The sequence below is a fragment of the Sinohyriopsis cumingii genome, chromosome 3 (genome assembly GCF_028554795.1).
Source record: "Sinohyriopsis cumingii isolate HCF-2022 chromosome 3, ASM2855479v2, whole genome shotgun sequence".
Lineage (NCBI taxonomy): Eukaryota > Metazoa > Mollusca > Bivalvia > Unionida > Unionidae > Sinohyriopsis > Sinohyriopsis cumingii.
In genome coordinates, this window is record NC_142963.1 from 40,949,459 (window position 1) to 40,974,986 (window position 25,528).

Sequence of the window (25,528 nt, forward strand, 5' to 3'; positions counted from 1 at the left end):
GCAAGCCAAGAATGTTTTCTTGTAAAGTATACATCCAGAGATTACTGAGGTCGTCACACTAAAGGTAGGTAGTGACAATCAGGAGACAACCTAGCAGATTCCAGGTAATCCGAATCTTTCTGCTCACATTCGTGAAGAGACACATCGCAACTGAAGCACCTGAATGTAACCCTTTCGCCTAGGTAGAAAAATTCAGCTCTGACTAATTTTTTTGGGCTAGGTCCTCCCATATACTTAGGTCATTTTCCTTTCAACGTTTGGAATCGACTTTTAAAGTCGCAGTATTCAGGCAAACGTTCATCCTTAGAAACGCTTAGCCAGCATCGAAGTCAACCCAAGAAAAGACCCTATTGTCCAAAGAAAAAGAGAAGCCATAGAACACATAGTCAATCAATTTAAACAAAACCTTGAACAATAACTTTTATAAAAAAAATGAAGGGGGGCGTGTGAAACCATGGACGTCAGTTTATTTTATGTGTGCCCATGAACGCACAAAGATGTACCCTCAAACAAGTACACTCCGTCACTATCGTCGTTCTCCTGTCAAGAAAAAGAAAGGAAAAAGACAGGGACAGTTTCGTCATCCGAACAAAACGCTTAGCCACGCATCAACGTAACCATAAAAAAGACACAGATGCCAAAGAAAAAAAAGGTGCAACCAAAGAGGATTCTTTTTGCAATTTTGGAAAAAAAAACATCGTTACCTTTGTGACAAAGCGATAGTAAAAAAATTATCAAAGGGAGTGTACCAAGTCATCGACGTCGGTGTTTGTTTGTTGTGTGCCCCGGAACCGACAAACAAAGATATCGAGCCCTAGAAAAAATATTTCTTCACTACAAAAAGTAACGAAAAGGAAATGACTGGCTCCTTGTTTAGTCAAACATTGGGACATGTTGTTCGTCCACTCCAAAGACTCTCTACCAATGCGAACAAACTCATTCAACCAGACTCCAAAGACGTCATCGACACTGTGCGAATGCTGTTTGAACGTCTTGAAAGGCACGATACCTTTGTCTAAACACCAAAAATAAATGCTTACCTGGACAATGTCACGTGTTTCCAAATGGTTCAAAAGAAAATACTCATACGTCAAATGAAAAAGATGTTCGTCCAAAACGGAGTATTTTTACCCCTGTTAGGAAGTCATTTCAAAGGAATAGTAGGACCCACGTTGGTACTCCTGGGTAGTGTTTTTCTCATGACTCCAGGAATAAAAAAGGGACCTCTGGAGTCAAAGATCCTAGGCGTGACCATTAAAGTCGAATGAAAGGACGAAACCTGGCTTTAGTGCCTTACAAACGATGGATGGAATACCACAATTACCAAGAACAACGAACCCCACATTTGCCTCCCAAACCTCACTTGACCGAGATGTCCCAGTTACAACACGAATTGCAATCGGTGATGGATCGGAAGAGAAAATCGCAAAAGTGCGGTCAATTATTGCAACGACTGCAATTCTTTCACCAGAAAGCTTTAGACGAAACAGCTCTGCCAACCCTGAAAGATTTTAAGACCCTGTTACAAAGTTGATCACCACCACCAACACCCCCCAGAAGTCAAGACAAATGCAGCCCTATGAATGCCTGAGGAATAAGAGGTACGGGAAGTCTTTCACACACCGTCAGCAGCTCCCATTCCTAGTAAGATTGCAGCGTCCTTGTTGACTCCTTCCCAAACTCTCCAACGAGAAGAACTTAAAGCTTGGGGTAAACAGATGATGTCCACTCCTCCTTCGACACAAGTTAAAAAGAAAGAAGGGAAACCAGAAGTGAAAAAAGAATAGAAACCGAAAGCCATCCCATTCCCCACCACCACCACCACCACCACAACCATCACTACCCTCGATTTGTATTCCCACATCGGACACGTAAAGCCGTTTCCAAACCACCATTTAGCCTTATCAATAGTAGCATCAGCGAAGAGTTTGTTACTTACAAACAGATTGACAAGGTGCTCGTCAGCATTTATTACGACCCGTCCCATTTTGCGATATACGGAAGAGTTCAAAATCTGCATCATGCCTGCCTTTGTTGGTGTTGTCCCAGAGCTGCTGCCATTTCTTGTTCATTTTGCTTCTTATCTGGCTATATATCTCATACACACTGTAGTTAAAATGTTTCTGTTGCATTGTTCAGGAGACCGTATTTCGCCCTTCGGTCAGCTTTATCGTTGCCAATCAGATTGATGTGAGAAGGTACCCATAGGAGTTCGATGGTTTGTTGTTTATCTTCGATCTCCATGATGGATAACATAGTGTCCTCTAGCATATTTGCTCTACTTTTTGACGTGCCAGTCTCTAAGGATTTGAGTACGCTTCTAGAATCTGTTATAATGACGCACTGGCTGTGGTTTGGGGTCTTAATCCATTTGAGGGCTTCATTTATTGCCCAGAATTCTGCTATGTAGATGGAGCAGCCATCCAGGAGTCTTGCACCAAATTCAACTTGTTGCTGGGGCACCACTATTTCAGCAGCAGTTCTGTTTAGTTCTTTTGATTTAGATCCGTCTGTGTAGATTTTAAGAAATCCAGGGTAAGTTTTTTTCGAAGATTTTCTGGATTTCTGTTAGTATTTTTGGTGGGTTTTGTAGTTTGGATCATTAGCTCTGGGCAGACAGGTTTATTTTGGGCGAGCAGTTTTTAGAAGGGGTAGGATCTTTGATTTTGTATTGTTCTGCTTGAATTCCGGATAGTTGAATTTCATCACAGAGTGTGTGTATTTTCTTACCTGCTGGGTGGTTTAGAGCTCGTTTTTGCCTGAACTGAATGTTGCACTTTTTAATAATCATTTTGTTTGGGTTGGTGTCTTGATGTATAGAGTTTCTGGTAGCATATCTCAATATGTGCTCTTCTCGTCTGAGGTGCAGCGGTAGATCTCCCATCAGTATTAGTAGTTCCTCGAGTGAGATGTTTGGTAGTCACCGTACATAGTCGAAGTGCTTTATATTGTATGCTGTCCAGTTTCTTAACCAGGTCCTTATTTGCCGAGGCATACACCTGGCAACCGTAGTTTATCCCTGATTAATGATTTGTAGAGCATGAGAATAGTTTGTTGGTCAGCTCCCCACACCGTCTCCAGCATGTATTGGGCATTCATGATAAACCTTACTGTGGTTCAAGTCCTACTTAGTCAATAGGACACAAATTGTGTCTGCAAATGGAATACACTCCAGCCCAGTTAGTCTGTGTTGTGGTGTTCCACAGGGGTCAGTTCCTGGGCATGTTCTCTTCATTCTATACACTCAGCCGCTCTCAAGTGTCATAGGACATCATCCAGTGTCTCACCAATTGTACGCTGATGACACGCAAATATATAAATCTAGCCACCCAACTGAACTTGATGATACCATCCGTGGTGTAGAGAGGTGCATTTCTGATGTGAAATCATGGACGACATGTAACAAGCTGCAGATGAATGATGATAAAACTGAGGCCATTCTGATCAAAACACAAAGACTTTCGCATTCACATCGTTTACCTCAAACAATAAATATCAGCAACACCAACATTAAATTCACACAGTCAGTACGAAACCTAGAGTTACTCTGGACAGTACTCTCACATTGCACCAACATGTCATGAACATATGCAAGGCTGCATATCTTGAGCCGAGACGCATCAGCTCCATTCGCAAATATCTTTCAGTTGATACCACTAAAATACTTGTGTGTTCATTAGTACTTTCAAGACTGGACAATTGTAACTCAATTATTTCTGGTTCATCTCAAAATTTACTCCAGAAACTTCAAAACACAGCTGCTTTTTGTGTATTTTTTAAAAATGTTTTTTAATTTCATGATGTTTGCTTTTTTGTAATCATATCTTTTTATATGTTTTTTTTTTATGTTATAGGTCTTGTCTAATGTTGTAAAGCGCTTAGAGCTTCTAAAGATTTGGCGCGATACAAAGTCCTCATTATTATTATTAACCCAGTCTCCAAGAGAAATATTATCTAAGTATTATTTCTTTACAAAATAAAAACATCAGTGTATCAAGTCAGGAACAACATGAACTTGTTTTTGGACAGGGTCAAGTGCAAAATACAATTATACCTATTACTGAATCATCGAGAACAAACTAACAAACATTTAACAGTTTAACGTTGTTTTTTCTGAGTTTATCGTGGTTTAAACTGTCAGTTGCCGACTCACACAGCTTCGGGCGTAATTTGCTGTGTGAGTCGGTAACTGACAGTTTATACCACGATAAACTCAGAAAAAAAAACAACGTTAAACTCTTATAATTGAAATTTCAATTATTCGTTATGTTATTTTGTTTGCATCATTGAAAAAACAGAAATCTTAATTGAGCGTAGTAATACATGTTTGGGGTTTTCTATTACGTAGCTATTTATAGCACTTGGGCTGGTTCTGCTTAAGATCATTATACCAGTCCTTCAACCAATGGAAGGCAAATTGCCTTCACTGTCAGTGTTTATCTTATGCTGTGCACGTGACTCTATTTATAGAAGTGGGTATTTTTAGAAAAATAGTTCTACTTACCGTTCATACAGAAATAAACATTTTGATCACGTGGTAACATTGTGACCAATGAAAATGTTACTTTCCTTTACCAGCAGCTGGCATTGCAATTATTACAAATTAAATATAGATAACAACGTATCATGGAGTGTTACTTATGGTGTCGATGACGTATGGTTGATCACGCGTAGTCATGAATAATGAGGAAATAAATAAATGTCAACATAATTTAATTGGGGTGGGAAATATCGGACAAAACTTGGACAAACTAGGTGATAATAGGAATGCGGCAGATTGCCCTTGGCTTGCAATGATGATTCATAATCACACACTGATGACATCATTTCTTATTTTTCACACGTGCAGTTAGGATTTCCTTTGACCAATTATAACTTACTTCCCCTTATTTGATATCAGGCACATTTAAGTTACTGTGCGTGCAGGGGCAATTATTAAGTTGTATCATTTTGTATGCCACTTTTATAAGTACAATACCATAAGCTCGAGTGACATTTGGATAACTTTAGGCTCCACCCACGAAGTAAGGTATGAATACAAATCTTGAACCTCTCGATCCGAAAATTAACTGTGCAGCTCATCAGTTTTAACTGTTGAGTGTTGTAACAGTGTGTGCGATGGTAACAGAATGGATTATATTTTGTATAAATGGTATTATCACTATACATGACTGGAGTGAAAATGAGCTGTCTTACAATCTGGTGCAAAACTGTTCACTAAATAACCTAAGTTAACATTTGTTAAAGGTCTTTAACAGAAAAATATTTTCATTTCACTTCATTCATCGGCTGCAGTAGGACTGATCTATTATTGTCACAGTCATATGCCAGTTTCTAGTCTATTATCAAAGCTTTTTATATAAACTTTTTATTATATGATTTTGAAAATAACACCTATTTATGTGTTTTACCAAAGGAATTGTTTCGCTTTTCAGCTATTCTTGGAAGTTCAGATGAATGCTTTGTTCAGTATTTGCAATTTTTTTGAGGTCAAGCTAATACCTCATTTGTTGATGGTAGGCTGGTTCTTTGATTCTACGGTCTCACAGGACACTTTAACTGGTGAATTTTCATCCAACCTAATGCAGAAAAATGAGAATAATTTTACACTGAAGATACAAATAAAAACAAACTAATGATCTGTGTTGAAAGCATGCATGCGAGATTTTGACTGCGGATGACTCTGGTTATTCAAACTTAATAGGAAGATTTGTTCTGACCGACTGTCATCTTTTACAGAAAAGGAAACTAAAATTTGAATCAGAAGAGGAGTGGGGTACACACTTATATGGGCTATCAAAATGACTAAGTTTTAATATTCATAAGGGTTAAAGGTATAGCCACTTGGTCCATCATACAATGCTTTACTGTTCAAACACCATTTAAACTCATTTCAACTTGTGAGCAATATAATGTAATGCAGTTTTATCATTGCTCTGTACAATGTAATGTAATGTACACTTTCATACCTATTCCTCACAGTGTAATGTAATTCATGGTTTGATCGTTGTTCTTCACTATATAATGTAAAGCAGGGTTTTATCCATGTTCCTCACACTGTAATGTAATGCAGTTTTATCATTGTTCCTCACAATGTAATGTAAAGCACTTTTATCATTGTTCCTCACAAACTAATGTAATGCACTTTTATCATTGTTCCTCACAATGTAATGCAAAGCAGTTTTATCCATGTGACTCACAAATAAACTTACACATATACTTCATCACTGTGTGAAGAACAATAACAATTTATTTTTCTGTCTCATATTCAAAAATAAATTTATGGTGCTGAATCCATGCTTCAAAATCTTGTCTGGATAAAGATCCATCTGTAGAAGCAAGTGTATTTTCAAATTTATGAAAGACTCTCCCTCTTTGTGTCTTAAATGGACGAATATCTCTCAGGTCTTTGAAAATCATCATCAATAACCAGATTAAATTCAGGGGGGTAGTGACTCCATAAAGATTAGGTCAAAAGGTCATAAACTGATACAATAATCACTAGGTTCTGTGCATTATAGATCTGTATACCTTAACATTTATTCAGTTAGTTAGGTCTGAATATAATTGGTGTGCACACTTGTTTTAAATTACTTTATGGCATGCACAATTAATTCTTTTTATGGATTGATTGATTCTAATCATGCAAATGAGTAGCATTAAAGATTAAAACCCATTCTGTAAATGGATGCAACTGGGTACTTAACAGGAGAAATCGGGTGGATAAATATGTTAAATATTTGGAAGTTATTATTGTAAAAATTGTTATTAATAAAAAAAATTGCTTTTCTTTTGAATAACCAATGATTATACACTATGAAAGGTTTAGAGCATAGATACAATAACTGTCAGTTGACAGAGATAAATGACATACATCTTACTGGAGTAGATGTGTGATGATACTTTGGATTGCTGAAGCCACTAATGGTGGTAGGTGAAAGTTAAATTCAAATTCATGAACAGTATTGCAGACCTCAAACATTCCTGAAACTAAACATGTGGTTTTGTTCATCCAAACATCCTGTACCATCTGCTGTCACATAATCTTGAATTGCATGCATCACTTGGTTTCTTTGCTCCAGGGATGGAAATTGGATGATAGTGGATCTCACAAGCTGTTGGTAATTGGCACATATGTCACAACATTACTGAATAGTAGTCTGCTGGAAATTCACCTTGAAGTACCCTGATAAAAACAATCTTATGCACTTATTTGACTTGCAATAATCTATGATGGCCTTGTCAATATGTCTCTGTACTAAGTCAGTAGCATTATAGTACAAAATGGCTTGGGCTCTGGAACCATCTTTACCTGTATGGCCAATCCCCTGTGTGTAGGCTTCTAAACAAATATCAAAGAAGGGATGCCAGTATTAATAAGTGATGTGATTACACATTTTCTGCACATGCTCACACCAGAGTTAGAGTTGTGTTTGTAATGAAAAAAATGTCATGTTAAACCTGTTTGGAAATACCTATGATTTAAAACACATGATCCAGTATATTAGAGTAATGAACCTCTTTTTGGCTTTAAATATTGATACAAGAAAAATGCTTAATGAAAGGTAACTTTGAATATAAACAATTAAACTTGTATATTCAGATATGCTTAATATATATGACTTATATACTTATACTCTTGTTAGCTTGAAACATACCTGTTAGTACCATATTTAGAATTCGTTGGTAGTACTCTTTATAACTACTATTGTAATGCCTATTTTACAGAGTAGTCTGTAATATGCTTGGCTATAATTGCCACAGAGTTCACAGACAGTTAAATGTGATACACACAAAATACAGCATATATCTCTTTGGTTGAATCATAAATCATTTTGTGGGTTTTAAACATGGGATAAGTAATTACATGTTCAGGTTGCTGGGAATGAAACTGTACCACACATGCAGTCTCCTCCGGTCTTTACAATCCACCCAGGATAATGATTCATCGAGTCTTTTGGCAATTTCAATGCCATATGAGTGCCAATGCAACTTGCAGTATATAACTGTCAATGGAAACTCATGCTTATTTTTGTGCAACTCCAAAAGTAAAGGCTTGTACACATAGTCATAATCACCTTGTAGTGTGCCTTCCCCCTGAATTCAGAACTGGTGTGGTGCTTAACATAGTAAACCTTTTCATTCCTAGGCCTATGTGTATGTCCCTCTGCGCTGACTTGCTGTTGCAGTAACTGCAAGGACTCTTAGGCAGTTTTGTATAATAGGCCTTATATTTTAAAGTCTCTTAAATTCTGGTCTAAAGACCAAACTCCTCCCCCCATTCTAAAATGGAATGGGCCACATCAACTACAAGATAAATGATGTCATATTTTTTGGATATTGTCCCCAGCTTTTCAGCATGATATAGGATGTCTTCAGGATGACCAATAAAATAGGAGATATGACTAGTTTGTTCAGAGTCAATACCGGTTTTAAGATACAAAATTTGATCCTTCAACTTCTGGATTTCCTATTGCAGAATTGAGTTTAATGGCACAACTATAATGGCAATGTATGTTTTGGCATGTACATATTGTGAGTAATAGGGCAGTATTTCAAATATAAGCGACTTCCCATATCATGTTGGTAGTATAGCAAGTGTGTCCTGTTTTTCTAGTGACTTGAGACAATTCAGCTGCTGAGGCCTTAAAATCTGAATTTCTGTGCAATATGCCTTGTTAAGCATTGCTAGCGCCATTTTATGATGTGTGCAACTTCGTAGCATTTTACTGTATTATCTGAAAGAATAAATCTTTCAAGGTAAAGTAAACCTAAATATTCAACATTAAGTTGATGGATTTTTCAGCAATAAAATTCACATTCAATAAAACTTGTCAGCAAGCAAAATTTGAGCTGAGTTTTTACTTAAAAGGGAATGTGGCCAGGTAGATAATACTGGGGAACCCCTTTATAACACTGGTTGATATCTTGTGTAAGAATGTTCTCTAGTTAAATATAGTGAATGAGTCTTGACCCTGCAGATTTTCATCATAAGCTTCTCTCTCAAATATATCAAAATAATTTTAAATTTAGGTACATAACTTTCATCATCAAAGGACTTACAAATAAGAATAAGTGGGGGGAAGATTCAAGCTATATTATCACATTTGGTTTAAATACAGGCTCAATATGATATCTAATACAATAATAAATGAAAGACAAAACTGCACAATTCCTTCATGTCTATTGAACACATGGAAAATGGTAATTTGTTTCCTTAATATATGTTTCATTGACGTTTGGGAACAAGTTATACCTTCATCTCTGATTTTCAATAATTACAAATGATCTGTTACTGTTAAGTGTGCAAATAGCCTATATGTAATACATGAAAAGCTAATATTTTATAAAAAAAGGTGTAAAATGAACAAAAAGAGTACAGTACTGTACCTTTATATAGCCTCTACCACATAAGACAGTATAGATACCCATACATTTTATACAGTTGCTTATATCATGACATCAACATGTAGGCTATGAATGCTGATCCACATAATTTTAATGATCAGACATAGACAGCCACATTGAAAGAACATGTAATGGCTGACATATCACAATTCGATCCCATAACTGGCAGCTTTGGAGGAAAATGGGGAGGGGAGATCCAGCATGCTGTCTGCAGACATACATACTAAATGAACATACAACTGCTGACATGTCACAGTTCCACCCATCTTTGAATGAAATTTGTGCTAGGAAAGTGTGTGCACATGGGTCGGTGAGTGAAATCAAAACTCAAGAAAATGCAATTTGCAGGAAATATGCTGTAAATATTAAGGAAGAGGTCAACAATATATTTTATCACATATTCTACTTATAGAACTTAAAGCTCTCAACCTCATTCTGCATAACAACACAACATATTAATCATGCATTTGTCAAAAATGGTCCTGGATGTGTTGATGTTGTTTATCAAAACCTTGGTCATAATTGAAGAATCACGGATGTCTTAACGCCTGGACCCATTTCAAACTATCGAACTTTACGATTGCAAAAAAACAAAACAAAAAAAAAACTCAGTATAACAAGACTAAGCCGCGCCTAGTTATATACAGGGTTGAGTAAAATGGTATTGACACCCCACCCTAGTCCTACAATGTAAGACATAGCACATGTTGGTTTTGTTTTAGTGCTATCACCCACCAGAATAAAAAATATCGGGTGATGTGTCTTACGTTGTTTGACTACAACCACCCCACAAACGTGATTCGTAAATTAAAACGCTGCACAAAGTTCTACAACGAATTGACACAGATTTTAAAGAAAACTAACAAGTAGAACTCATCGTAGTGCATTATTTCCCCACACAGGACACACTTTTTAACACTTCTATACGAGAATATTTCATGCTATATCGAGCCATGCTGATCAAAATGCGTGCTTACCTTCCATGTACATTGCGCAATTTCAACATGGTGGAGGCCGTTACCTTACCCTCATTAGGACTCACGGTACTAATTCAGTTCCCATAGTAAATCTATGCAAACTCCATGATATTAAAAATTCAATGACTTAAAAAATTTTAGTGCTTATGATCAAACCTATATTTATAAGTATAGATGAAACCTGGACGTCAGCTTCTGTGTAGAGGAAAGGATATGAACTGCGGCATTTTCTGGACCTGCACGTGTTTGTAACATGTGCTTTCAATTCCGCACCAAAGAGTCAGGTACTAATTTTAGTAATGAGTGTTCCAAACTCAAGACTGTTAAAGGACTGAAATTCCATCAATAAAACAATGTATATATGTTTTCTTACTTACAACTAGGCTAAGCTCTCAAAAAGTTCTTTTTCCTATAACATAACTTACATTATTAACCAATCCAGGTCAGCCAAACCCATAAATACTCTATTTTAGGTTACTCATTTACAGGCTGGTTCCCATTTTTCCATACCGTGTGTCCATAAGGTCTCACTGGACAGTTTATCTGGTGAATTTTCATCCGACGATGACCAATTACAGAAAAATGAGAATAATTTTACACTGAAGATACAAATAAAAACAAACTAATGATTTTTGTAGAAATCATACATATGAGATTTTGACTGCAGTAATCAGGTTAATTCCTGATGCATCTGGTGGTTTTTATACTGAACCAACACTGCCACCAACCCCTAAATTTTACATTCATTTTTGACAAGAAATAGCTATTTTGAATATTTTTCTGTGACAAGGCAGCTAAAAGAATCAGTATGTGCCTTATGCATGAATAAAGTTAACTAGTACTATAACAAATTAGCATACTTTTCATCACCCCTCAACCATCTAGATTTTTAGATATTTACCTCTGTAGCAGACACACGTAAATACGTAAGCCAAGTCGACTGCTCATTTGCAGCCTAAGTTACGCATTTGATCTCCAATGCAAATCAACTGTGACAGGCAGTCACCAACAAGCCAACCTATTTCCAAGCCTAACTCAAGGTAAATCTGAATCACATTATAGATTTAGCTTATGTGTGAATTTATAAGTGCTAGGCTTGTGATAATTAGGTTCATGCCTTCTACCTTAAAAATTGGGGGGGGGGGTGTCAAAATACGAAACTATCCAGTGAGACCTAACGAAGAGTAACGGAGTAGAGAAAGGTCAGTAAACCAGACTAAGAGTAACAGAGTGGAGATAGTCAGGGAACCAGACTATCGCACAAATAGCCGAATGTTCATTTAAAAAACGTACTTTCGCTTTACATCTAGGATTGTATCATTACGCAAATTGATTACGGTAAACGACTTCAAACTAATTATCATGGAAAATGTAATACTCGGCAAGAAATGTAGCTAAAAACATGATAATCATCCGTTAGTGGTCTAGGCACTTTAGTTTGATTCACTGATTCGAATACATACCAGAACATTTTATTATTAATTGTTTTCATTTTCTTCCGGTTCCTAGCTTCGCACGAGCAGGGTGTCATACATTGAAAATGTATTCATTTGTTTGTATTTAACCGTATTCTGATTTTGCAAGCGATAAAAATGTGGAGGTTATCGTCTATCATTGCTTTAGGGACGATGGTGTGTGTATGTGTGGTTTTGCTGAAAAGTTCCGGCTTTACTTTAGCATGAAAAGAGTATTCTTCCTCAGATTTATAGCAAAAGAAATATAATTATATATATATATATATATATATATATATATATATATATATATATATATATATATATATAAATATGTGACTTATGATCCTGCAGGCATTCCTTGAGAATTTATTTGTTACCTTTGCAAAATACTATCTCGCTATCTTCCTTTTTTTTTTTTGTTTTATTAATGTTTTCCTCAGCATGTAATGTACAGTGTTTGTGCAAGTCAGTAACATTGTAAATACTGGTTTCCTTCTGATTGCAATATGTCTGTGTATCATTGTATCTTATGTTTGCTTGTCTGGTGGTCTAAGCTGTTAGAGCAACCACCTTGAATGCAGGAGTTTGTGGGCTCAATCCCTAACCAAGTCATACCAAAGACTTACAGAAATGGTTCTAACAGCTGCTTTGCTAGGCAATCACCATTAAGAGGTTTGTGCAAATAGTATTAGCGCGAGTAATAAAGATCAAGATCTGTGTCTATGCAGTTTGTATTTGGTTTCATCTTATCATCAAGTATACACAATTTTCAGAAAATAGAAATGACCGTCTGAAGATGAGTTCTGTGATGAGACTGGTCACTATTTTATTCTTTTTTCCTAGAAGTCTTTCATTATACTGAGGTGATACTTTGACCATTTATTTTGTCCTGGACAGTATGGCTGGTCCTGATAATGGGGGTGGGACTGAACAGGAATGGAAACAGTATCTTATGATGCAGATCAGTTTCTTGGAGACCAGCTATTAAAATGTAGATGTGTTTTACTTGAGAAAATATTATTAATTGTCCTAACAATGGCAGAGTGGAAACCAAGATATTTCTCATTACAGAATGTTATATTCCAAAATATAAATTACATTGATGAAAGGAGACAGAATATAGATAGGTGGGTCAGAAAAAAACTTTCTTGTCTATTCAACGATGTGAATCAGGTCATGTAAAGAGAGAAGTAGGATACAAATTAATTGGCCAAAATATTGCTGACTGATAAAAAAACAAAACAAAAGAGAAAGAAACTTATCTGAAATGACAGTCAAATTGACTAGTAGAAAATATAGGATTATTGTTGTTCTTGACATTTAAACAATTACAAAATTAAATTTTTAAAGTTGGTAAAATTTTAGGTTTAAAAAACTTAAGATAATAAATACAACAGGAAAGGCAATTTCTATTGATAAAATATGGACATATTCTCAATTTAGTTACTTTAGAGAATCAATAAATTTTAATGTAAAAGATTATGGAAAATATTTTGTATATTGAGATAAAAAAGCCCATGTTGTATATTATTTGTCTCTATTTTGCTTTATGATACTGAATCTTAGTAGTTCTCTTATTTACAGTTAGTTGCACCAGATGACATAATAGCTGTATGAACTGTCAGCTTGCTGAGCCAAGCATGGTAATTTCCAGGCAATATTTTGTGCACAATGGAGATGACCAAAAATAAGATATGGAGGGAGAAATATCACTGATTGACTGCATTAGGGTTTAATTTGAGTCAGGTCTGATCTTATATGTCACTGCAAACTATATGACACACACACACACAAAACTACACACACACACACACACACACACAGACACACAAAAAAAACAAACTTTATTTATCTTGTATGATTCAGGGTTTTAGGATGCAAGCTGTACAGACTCCAGTACAACAGACTTGAAACTATGGCACTCATATATTGTACTACTTAATGACCAGTTTTACAGCCGAACACCGATTATCTGGCTGACAGATGTATGGAGCTTTCAGTTTCACTCATTAAGACTCCCCAAAATTTATTATCTAATTCATTAAAGAAGCAATTTTAGGGATTCAATCATTGTCTACTAATGCATTACATAATTTACTCTATATACTTGCTTATAAGAAGAGTCCAGCTGCAAACTGTACAGACCCAGATCTGTCATTGCATAATGCACCAAAAGGTTGGGGTCTGTGCTGTTTGTTAGGAGTAACCATTATAACAAACAACATAGACCTTAATCTGCAGATGCATTTTGTCTTGGCAGATCAGGATCTTTGTTGTTTTAAGGTTGACTTGACTTATAAATGGGAACAGATGGTACTATTACTGTATAAATATATTAATATATCCACAAATCTTGACTTGGACCTCAACCCACATAATGTACACAGAGGGACTGAATAGTACACATATACATCACTAGACTGCTTCACAAATACAATTATATTCATGATGTTTATTATGAAATAACATTTTATCATTTAGATTAAATGGTGAAGGATGATATCTTACTTGCATAGATGTATAGTCAACATTTGATAGATAACAAATTTCCTCCATTGATTTCTTAAATATGGCAGGCATGAATTACTGTTGAATCAAACTACAAAGAACAAAGATCAAGATCTGTCTTAGCATAATGGTCTATGCAGTTTGTTCTAGTGATTACTCCTAACAAACTACACAGACCAAGATCTACCAGTGCATTATGTGATGGCAGTTCTAGGTCTGTGCAGTTTGCAGTTGGACTCAACTTATAAGTGAATATATACTATAATTGCACACAAGTTTGACCCTCCATAATTGCAATATTCTACCTTCTCTTTGTTCATAACAGGATAACACAAAATGGCAGAGAAGGATGGAGAAGAGACTAAACCTTTGCTTCTGGATACAGAATCAGACATTAACAATGCTAGTTGGCACAGGACAGATCAGTCAGCCAGCATTTCCAAGGAAAAGACTGACCATGCAGATAGTGATGATGAGACTGAATTGGTACCAGACAGACAAGGAAGACTTAGGGACAGAATTGCTGTAGTCGCATGTATACTAGCAACAGAGTTGTGTGAAAGGTTGACCTATTACAGTGTTGTAGCCAACATGGTGCTGTTCTGCACATCTAAGCTAAAATTAACCAGTGATGAAGCATCTAATGTGAACTGGGTTTTCACAGGTATGTTGTGCTTACAATAAATGTCATTTGTTTTTCATTTGGTTTTAATTCTCAGTTGTTATGTCTTCAAAGACTACATTAACATACGTACTACCTGGGCTGTTCTGAGTAACAAGTCAGAATTTAATCTATTATGCATCAGGATTGATCAACTTTTATTTTATTGTTGAGCCCATCTTGGTAAAAGTTGAACAAAGCAATTCACTTTGAGAACAGAGTGCATGTACATCCATCTGTCTGTCTCTCAATGCACACCTTACATTAGCCCCAATCTTTATATTTTTTTTAGCTATATGGTGGCAGCCTGGAGAAGGAGTGGACCTTTTGTATGCATTATAGGTATTTTATAAAACTTATTAGGATGAGACTTTTTGTGATGTATATACTAGCAGTTTTACCATATTTATATATGTCTAGTAGATCAGCGTCTGGTCCATTTGTTCTACATTTGATTTTAAATTAAAAGTATTGATCGTAATCTGTTGGTGCATTTTGTGATGACTGATCTGGAGCCATGCTACTTGCAGTTGTTGTTATGCATAGGTAAATAATGTATAGTACATCAGAGATCTCGGAAACGCTTAATTACACGTATTTGGAATTTTTGATCTGAGACGCAGAAAATCACCTGAGGTGGGAGTCCTCCATATGCATGTAATAGGTGTTCGGTAAATTCAAAGACTTGCCAGTCCTGCTTCAGCCACATGCTTTGTGTGAAAATGTGTTGATCAATTAATTGTGCTATATTTACAATGACAAAATTCAGTGACTGAAAGACCCCTTCATGTACATACATGTTGCCATTATAAGAGTACATAAAAAAGAACATGATGCAATAGCTGGGTGGCGAGTTCAAAGGCTTTGACTGGTGGCTGGGTGAGAAAATGTACTTATATTTACAGTGATTGAATTCAGAGTCAGAAAGACCCAGAGATGTACATGCGGTCATTTATAAAAGTCCATCAAATAAACAACTTTAGCTTTCATTGTTTTGTTCATTTCTGAATGTATCGGAATAAGTAGTGCACATGACCTCAGGATCAAAACATGTTGAGACTTAGACAAAATGCCATTCATAAATTTGGATAAGTATTTTGGGGTTAAACGGCAAACTTACGAAGATTGTAATGAGATTCAGAAGAGTGTTGAAACTGCTAGAATTGATAGTTCGGATAGGACAGTAGCTAAGTGTAAGAAAGTGTGTGATGCCTAAGCTTAGGGTTTGGAATAAGTCCTTACTTGGATTGACAAAATTCAGTATCATTCTGATGGACAAAGAAGAGCTATTTAAGAGGTACATTGACTGACCATACTTTTTTTAAAATGCCCCTCGCCTTAGCCTGGTTAGTTCTGTTGTTGTAGCGAAATGTATTCATCAAGACATCAGTAACTAGGCCTAGTTTTCATTTCAATTACGTTGACAAACAAACTCTTGCCCATTCACAAGCATATGTTTTGATAGCTGATTGACCATTAACCCTTTTCCGAGTAAAGTAGCAACTATCAATTTCCTGCATGATATCCTTTGATGATAAAACATACAAACATGTTTTAAGATCAGAATCGGTGATCTGGATATATATTAACTGCCTCTTGTACTCTATTTCGTCATAAAATTAGTTTGAAACAGTAAGTCAACCCGTAGGCCTAACTGGAAATAATGGCGGACTTCATTAAGTGGTGGTATGTCATCACAAACTGTTAAAGGGAGTCATGCAATTGCAACATGCTAAAGGTGAGACCAATTTTATTAGTGTTAATAATGGGTACCTTTTTATGCATCACTGAGTACTGTTTATGCAATAATGGGTGCTTTTATGCATCATTAGGTACTGTGTGTGCAATTATGCATACTTTTATATGCATCATTGGGTACTGTTTATGCAAGAATGATTTCTTTTTAAAGCAGCACTGGATAACATATATGCAGTAATGACTATTTTTTAATGCATCATTGGGTAATGTTTATGTAATAATGGCTACTTTTTATGCATCACTGGGTGATATTTATACATCATTGGGTGTTTATGCATCATTGAGCATTGTTTATGCATCATTGGGTACTATTTATACATCATTCGGTACTGTTTGTGCATTACGGGGTACTATTTGTGCAATAATGAATGCTTTCTATGCATCATTGGGTACTGTTTATGCAATAATGAGTACTATTTTATGCAGCACTGAGTAATGTTTATCCAATAATGGTAATGTTTGTGCAATAATGTACACTGTACAGCAATGGGTACTGTTTATACAATAATGGATACTGTTTATACAATAATGGGTAATGTTTTTACAGTAATGGGTACTGTTTATACAATGATGTGTACTGTTTTGTTTATACAATTATGGGTACTGTTTATACAATAATGGGTACGGTTTGTACAACAATGGGTACAGTTGTACAATAATGGGTACTGTTTATACAATAATGGGTATGGTTTGTACAGTAATGGGTACTGTTAATACAATAACGGATACTGTTATATGCAGTAGTGGATAATGTTTATGCAATTATGGGTAATATTTATACAATAATGGGTACTGTTTATACAATAAAGGGTAATTTTTTTACAATTATGGGTAATGCTTTTACAAGAATGAGTACTGTTTATACAATAATGGGTACTGTTTGTACAATAATGGGTACTGTTTTTACAATAATGTGTAATGTTTTTACAATAATGGGTACTGTTTATACAATAATGGGTATTGTTTATACAATAATGGGTACTTTTTATACGATAATGGGTACAATTTATACAATAATTTGTAATGTTTTTACATTAATGGATACTGTTTATACAATAATGGGTTATGTTTTAACAATAATGGGTAATGTTTATGCAATAATGGATAGCGTTTATGCAGTAAAGGGTAGTGTTTGTGCAATAATGGGTACTGTTTGTACAGAAATGGGTACTGTTTATACAATAATGGGTACTGTTCATACAATAATGGGTACAGTTTATACAATAACAGGTAATGTTTATACAATAGTGGGTACTGTTTATACAATAATGGGTAATGTTTTTATAATAATGTGTAATTTTTTTTAAATAATGGGTACTGTGTATATAATAATGGGTAATGTTTATGCAATAATGGGTACTGTTTTTACAATAATGGGCAATGTTTTTACAATAATGGCTACCATTTATACAATAATGGGTACTGTTTATACAATATTGGGTACTGTTCATACAATAATGGATACAGTTTATACAATAATGGGTACTGTTTATACAATAATGGGTATGGTTTGTACAGTAATGTGTACTGTTAATACAATAATGGGTACTGTTTATACAATAATGGGTACGGTTTGTATAGTAATGGGTACTGTTAATACAATAATGGATACTGTTACATGCAATAATGGATAATGTTTATGCAATCATGGGTACTGTTTATACAATAATGGGTACTGTTTATACAATAAAGGGTAATTTTTTTACAATTATGGGTAATGTTTCTACAATAATGAGTACTGTTTATACAATAATGTGTAATGTTTTTACAATAATGGGTACTGTTTATACAATAATGGGTACTGTTTATACAATAATGAGTAATGTTTTAACAATAATGGGTACTGTTTATACAATAATGGGTACTTTTTATACAATGATGGGTACAATTTATACAATAATTTTTAATGTTTTTACAATAATGGGTATTGTTTATACAATAATGGATACTGTTTATACAATAATGAGTAATGTTTTAACAATAATGGGTACTGTTTATACAATAGGTAATGTTTATGCAATAATAGATAGTGTTTATGCAATAAAGGTAATGTTTGTGCAATAAAGGGTACTGTTTGTACAGAAATGGGTACTGTTTATACAGTAATGGGTACTGTTCATACAATAATGGGTACAGTTTATACAATAACAGGTAATGTTTATACAATAATGGGTACTGTTTATACAATAATGGGTAGTGTTTTTATAATATTGTGTAATTTTTTTTACAATAATGGGTACTGTTTATACAATATTGGGTACTGTTTACACAATAATGGGTGGGGCCCCGAGTGGCTGAGTGGTCTAAAGTGCTCACTGTTCCGGATACTGCCGTCTCACCTCTGTCTGTGTGGGTTCGAGTCCAAGGCTTGGCTAGTGTGGGCATGTGGGAAAGCCTGCCAGTAGCTTCTCGTGGGTTGGTGGTTCTTCCCTGGTTTTTCCAGGGTTCTTCCTCCACCGGTTATACTGGCCACCATGTATAGCCTATCTTGTGCTGACAAATGGCGTTAAACCCTAGAACAACAACAACAACAACAACAACACAATAATGGGTAATGTTTTTACAATAATGGGTACTGTTTATACAATATTGGATACTGTTTATACAATAATGGGTACTGTTTATACAATAATGGGTAATGTTTATGCAATAATGGATACTGTTTATGCAATATTGGGTACTGCTTGTACAGTAATGGTTACTGTTTATACAATAATGAGTAATGTTTTTACAATAATGGGTACTGTTTGTACAATAATTGGTACTATTTATACAATAATGGGTAATGTTTATACAATAATGGGTACTGTTTATAAATAATGAATACTGTTTATGCAGTCATGGGTAGTGTTTTTGCAATAAAGGGTAATGTTTTTGCAATAATTGGTGCCATTTAATATGCAATAATGGGTACTGTTTGTACAATAATGGGTAATGTTTTTACAATAATGGGATTTTTTAAAATAATAATTGATGCTGTTTACGCAATAATAGGTAATGTTTATACAATAATGGGTACCGCAGGGATGGTCCTGGCTTTTAAAAAGCTGTCGCAAAAAAATATCGCCAACCTCAATATTTTGTCACCAATTTTCAAAAAGTGTCGCCAAAAAAAGTAGTGTACATTTTTCCAAGTGTTAATTTAGTCTATTAATGTAACAGGCAATGAAAATTACAAAAGATGGATTAGTTACTACTTTAATTACAACAAGCATTAACAAAATGTTACAAAGTGTTACATGAAGATCCGTCGCCATTTTAGGGCTGCCCACTTGTTGAATGCAGTTTCAAAGTCTAATTTTTCACATCTGTACATGCTGATTCTCATTAAATTCTCGAGAGATGAGATGCAGAGCTTATTTCTGATGTCACTTTTTATGAGGTTCATCTTACTGAATCCACGTTCACAGTCCTCAGTGCTGGCAGGTGACACCAGTAGTCTCTCAGCAGCCCCCCCCCCCCCCCTTTTTATGGCTAGCTTCACAAAGCTTGTAGGGAATTGCTTCCTAAATCCCAAGAATGATCACTGAATGCTGTATAAATTTTCTCGACAAGAAAAATAGGATCTCCATTCCCACGAATGAAACTTACACGAGTCAACTCCTGGCAATATTGGACCGTATATATAAGCGTAAATTCACACCCAATTTAGGGATTCTTTCACTCCTGTATTTTGAGAAATAAATAATTATTATTAATTATGCAAAACTGGTTTTTTTTTTTTTTTTTTTTTTTTGCTATTTCTTGTTGCGGAGTTTAAGTCTCTGTAGCCGTAACACGGGACTGATGGCAAAAGGAAAAGATCAATGAGTAAAATGCTGCACTGGCGACAGATGTAATTGTGATTTGAGATTTTTTCCATTTGCTTTGTATTTATACACAGTAGTCGGTACTTCAAAGGTTATCAGTTTTCTATGAAGGTTCAGCAAAACTACTGTATTGGTATATGTATAAAAAAAAAAAAAAAAAAAAAAAAAAAAAAACAGAAGGATTAGCCATACAATTAATTGTATCTGTTCTATTCGCGTCTTCAGAAGTCGGTCAGTTGTAGGTATAGTGCGGTAGCATGATTGACTGTATCGCAGCATACAGTAGTACTCAGCCCAGATGTCAGCATAAGCAGATTATGACGTAACAATGCACTGTAAAGATAGGGTTGTCAATAAGAACAAAGGATCGTTTGTGTAACAGATTGATTCCAATGCATTGCTTAGTCAAGTTTGTGGCTTCCTTTCGTTCTGGCTTTAAATTTATTCAGTCCAAATCCATGATTGTATGTACAAATTAAATAACCAAAAAGTATGTCGCCAAAAAAATCGCCAGGTGGGATATTTTTGTCGCCAATAAGGAAAAAAAATCGCAATTTGCGACATTGGCGAAGCCCAGGACGATCCCTGGTACCGTTTATATAGTAATGGGTACTGTTTATACAATAATGGGTAATTTTTTTACAATAATGGATGCTGTTTATGCAGTAATAGGTAATGTTTGTGCAATAATGGGTACTGTTTGTACAATAATGGGTACTGTTTATACAATAATGGGTAGTGTTTATTTTATACAATAATAGGTAATGTTGATGTAGTATTGGGCATTTATGCAATACATGTAAAGGATCATTTTGTACAATAATTGATAGATGTTATGCAATTATAGGTACTTGTTATGGAATAGTGTACTGTTTATGAAATAATGATTAATTTTTATGCAATCATGAATAGTGTTGATGCAATAATGCATACTTGCTATGCAATAATATTTTTTTTTATGGCATAATAAGTTCAGTTAATGATAAATGGGTAATTTGTATGCAATGTGGAATAATATTGAAGCAGTGTGTGTGTGTGTGTGTGAGGTTTGGGTTTTTAAGGTAGCCTCATCAATTTTTCAGTCATACGGCTATGATGTCTGCAGTGTGGCAGTTGTTAGTACCATTTTTGTAAGTCTTTTGTATGACTCGGCTGGGGTTTGAACCCATGACCTCCTGCATCTGAGGTGGATACTTGTTGATGCAGTAATGGTACATATTATGCAATAAAAGTTACATTTTAATAAATTAATAGGTACTGTTTATAGAATAATAGGTACTGTTTATAGAATAATAGGCAATGTTTATAGATTAATAGATACTGTTTATAGAATAATAGGCAATGTTTATAAAAAAATTTAAGCACTGTTCATAGAATAATAGGTAGTGTTTATAGAATAAAAGATACTGTATATAGAATAATAAGTACTCTTCATAGAATAATAGGCAATGTTTATAGAATAATAAGTACTGTTCATAGAATAATAGGCAATGTTTATAGAATAATAGGTACTGTTTATTGAATAATAGGCAATGTTTATAGAGTTTCAGGTAGTGTTTATAGAATAATAGATACTGTATATAGAATAATAGGTACTGTTTATAGAATAATAAGTACTGTTCATAGAATAAAAGGTACTCTTTGTAGAATAATATGTATTGTTTTTAGAATTGTAGGTACTGTATATAGAATAATATGATCTGCTTATAGAATGATAGGTACTATTTATAGAATAATATGTTTTATATAGAATCAGTATAACACTGTATTGAAGGATATGTTTTATATGGAATCATTATGACACTGTAGTATAGGATATGTTTTATATGGAATCATTATGACACTTGTAGGATATGTTTTATATGGAATCATTATGACACTGTATTATAGGATATATTTTATATGGAATCATTATGACTGTATTATAGGATATATTTTATACTGAATCATTATGACACTATTATAGGATATATCTTATATGGAAACATTGTAGGATATAGATTTATATAGTTCTTTGAGCACTTGTATCCAAATTATAACTTTATTTGCTGCACTTTCTGTTTCTATTCTAATATGTAAGGAAAATATGGTTGAAATACAATTTACCACATTAATATGGATTGTACATACATGTACTTTGATAAGCTAAGAACTCTCTGATGTTAAATAGCATCTTCAGATTTAAAATTTGTCCATTTTTATTGGATCCATGGCTATACCCTTATTGTAATAAGGGGAACATGCTGTTCTGAGGGCAGGCAATTAATAGCAAGGAAACAAAGTAGTTGACACCAATACAGTTACTGTATGTGCTTGCTTATAAGTCAAGCCCAACAGCAGTCTACATAGACTAAGATTTACCATCACATAATACACAGGCAGATCTGGATCTATGAAGATTTTTAAGAACATTCAGCAGAACAAACAACAAGTACCCTGATCTGCCAGTGCACTATGTGATAGTAGATCAAGGTCTGTTTATTTTCAGCTGAACTAAACTTATAAGTAAGTATATATGGGTAAATGACCTTGAACTCATTTGATTTAAGATGTTTTATTATACCCTCTCATTTGTTACATCTTTGAAATTTGTTTGTAGAAATTATGTTGTTCATTTTTCTTCCTACAGGTACTGTGTACATGATTCCAGTGTTTGGTGGCTTTGTGGCAGATGCAATGGCAGGAAAATACAACACCATTCTTGGAGCTGGACTTATTTACCTCTTAGGTGAGGACAAATACATACTTCAGCCATTCCCCCAGTAACCAGTTGAAGCAGGATTTGGGCTATTAAGGGACCCTTTAAACTGAGATGCAGCATGCCAATAGTCAGAACCTTTGATGGCTACATTATGCTGATCATACTTGCCAGCATACAAAATACACCCATATGAAAATGGATTTAATTCAGATCTACAGTGTACATACTGTGCCTGCATATTGTATGTCACCCGCAATCTGTCATCTATCGCACATCAGAAAGCATTCTGCCATCAGAATCTTTCAGATATATTCATTTGAATGCTGACTGTGATGCAGAATGGTTACCATTTCAAAACGTTGAAAAGCCCTGATATAGCTTCTTAAGAAACACTGATCCAGACTCAACCAAATTTGATAAAACACATCCGATGAAAGCCTTTGAAAATTATTCAACTTATGCCAGTGTCCCATCAAATGTGGCTAATTTTAGAAACAAATTTAAATAAAAGGCATCAATTCTCAAAAACCACTAAACATAATATGATCTACTATGAAATATTATTGCCATTACTAAAAGATCAGAACATTAAATCAGATCACTAAATCTGAACATTAAATGACTTCTAAAAATCAGTGAAGAGCATTGGACAGAAAGCATCATAGGATGAATGCCATTCAGATGTTTACAAATGATGCCAGTCTGTGATCAAATATGGTCATCTTATTCATTGTTGTTGCCATTCTGTGATCAAATATGGCCACCATTGCTAAAAATAGAAAAACTTTTAAAAGACTGATTTTGAAAAGCTACATAACATAATTTCATAGGATTTTACAGATAGTATTTTACCACAAAGGGATTTCATATTTATACAAATGATGCTAACCCACCTTCAGATGTAGCACTACTAAAAATGAAAACTTGTCAAGTTGTTGAACAGAATGTGACTATATTCAGCAGAAGTGTCCTGGATTAAAGAGCTCTGAAGTGTTACAGATCACTCCAGTCCACCATTACTAAAGTTGGAAAAAATGTTAAAACATGCTAACAAACTCCTAAGCAGAAAATGATCAGATTTGACAGTATCTTGACTTCGAAGACTTTGAACATTGTACGATCATGAAGTGTCATCAGATGCGGATGAAAATACAAAATACAGAGAAAACGATGAAAAATATTTTCTTAAAGAGTGTCATTGAAAGAAATTTTTATAGCAAGCATGCTATTGGTTAAAATTTCTTAACCAACTACTCTTTCTGTGGCTGTTAGGCAGATGTCAGTCACATGAATTTATTAAAGCACAGTTGAGACTCTTGTTATAATATGATGTCTTGACACTAATAAAGGTGAGTGTTAAATGATAAAATTGGCTTCCTTTTTCCTATTACATATGTCAATCTGCTTCTTGCCCTTGTAAACTTCTGGAAAAACTTAAATAAGTTACATTATTTCTTCCATTTACCTTGCATGTTAGATGGAATGTATTTGGATGACTTTTACATCTTCAAAATTGTCAAATCTGCCTTTAATTCACACCTATGAAAAATGAATTTAAAAAGGACTTATTAAATGATGACTATTTTACAGAGGTTGATTTTTTCATAATTTGGTTGAAAGGGTCTCAAATTTTTTTTAAAGGCAGATGATAGCATGTTACAAATTTAAAAATGACCTTTAAGGCAGGTTTGACTGAAAAATGTGTCATGGGAGGGTGAATCTGGCTGCTGCATATAACAGTATAACTATTGATTTATAGTCACATAGTTCACCATGGTTAGTGTTATCTGTTGTTAACTTCTTGTAATAATGTGATCTGATGTTGCCTCTATATTTACCGCCCCATAATTAAAACTACATCATGTTTAGTGTGCCATATTTAAATTAATGTTACCATTACACCAAATGTACCTCACCATACTGCAGTTGATATTGATACTGCCTCTTACATACCGCACCATATAGAAATTAATATTTCTTCCAGCCCCTTTTTTACCACACTATATTTAAATTGATATCGCTGCTATATTTTATTTACCAACCATATTAAAATAGATTTTGCTACTTCTTTCTTTTTACCACACCATATTTAAGTTAATGTTGCCACTACCTTCTATTGATTACTTCATATTAAGTTGATTACCACTTACTTACCACCATATTTAAATTCATATTGCCATTACTTATCTTTCATAATGCCAAAAAAATTATTGTTGCCACAACCTCTTATTTACCGTGCCATATTTAAA

General features: G+C 34.6%; 1 protein-coding gene across 3 annotated transcripts in view; it reads left to right on the forward strand.

Annotated features, from left to right (window-relative positions):
* Positions 1-4,695: 4,695 nt before the first annotated feature.
* Positions 4,696-25,528, forward strand: part of LOC149802747 (solute carrier family 15 member 4-like) — a 67,764-nt gene continuing 46,931 nt past the window's right edge. Inside the window, exons 1-4 of one of the 3 annotated variants that reach the window (XM_089952162.1) lie at positions 11,658-11,723; positions 13,427-13,588; positions 14,676-15,014; positions 23,208-23,306. In XM_089952162.1, coding sequence (XP_089808288.1) covers positions 14,687-15,014; positions 23,208-23,306 — 427 coding nt within the window. In that variant the 5' untranslated portion in view covers positions 11,658-11,723; positions 13,427-13,588; positions 14,676-14,686. Of the gene's footprint in view, positions 5,030-11,657; positions 11,724-13,426; positions 13,589-14,675; positions 15,015-23,207; positions 23,307-25,528 lie in introns of those variants that run through there. The other 2 variants (XM_089952160.1, XM_089952161.1) reach the window with 2 other exon arrangements.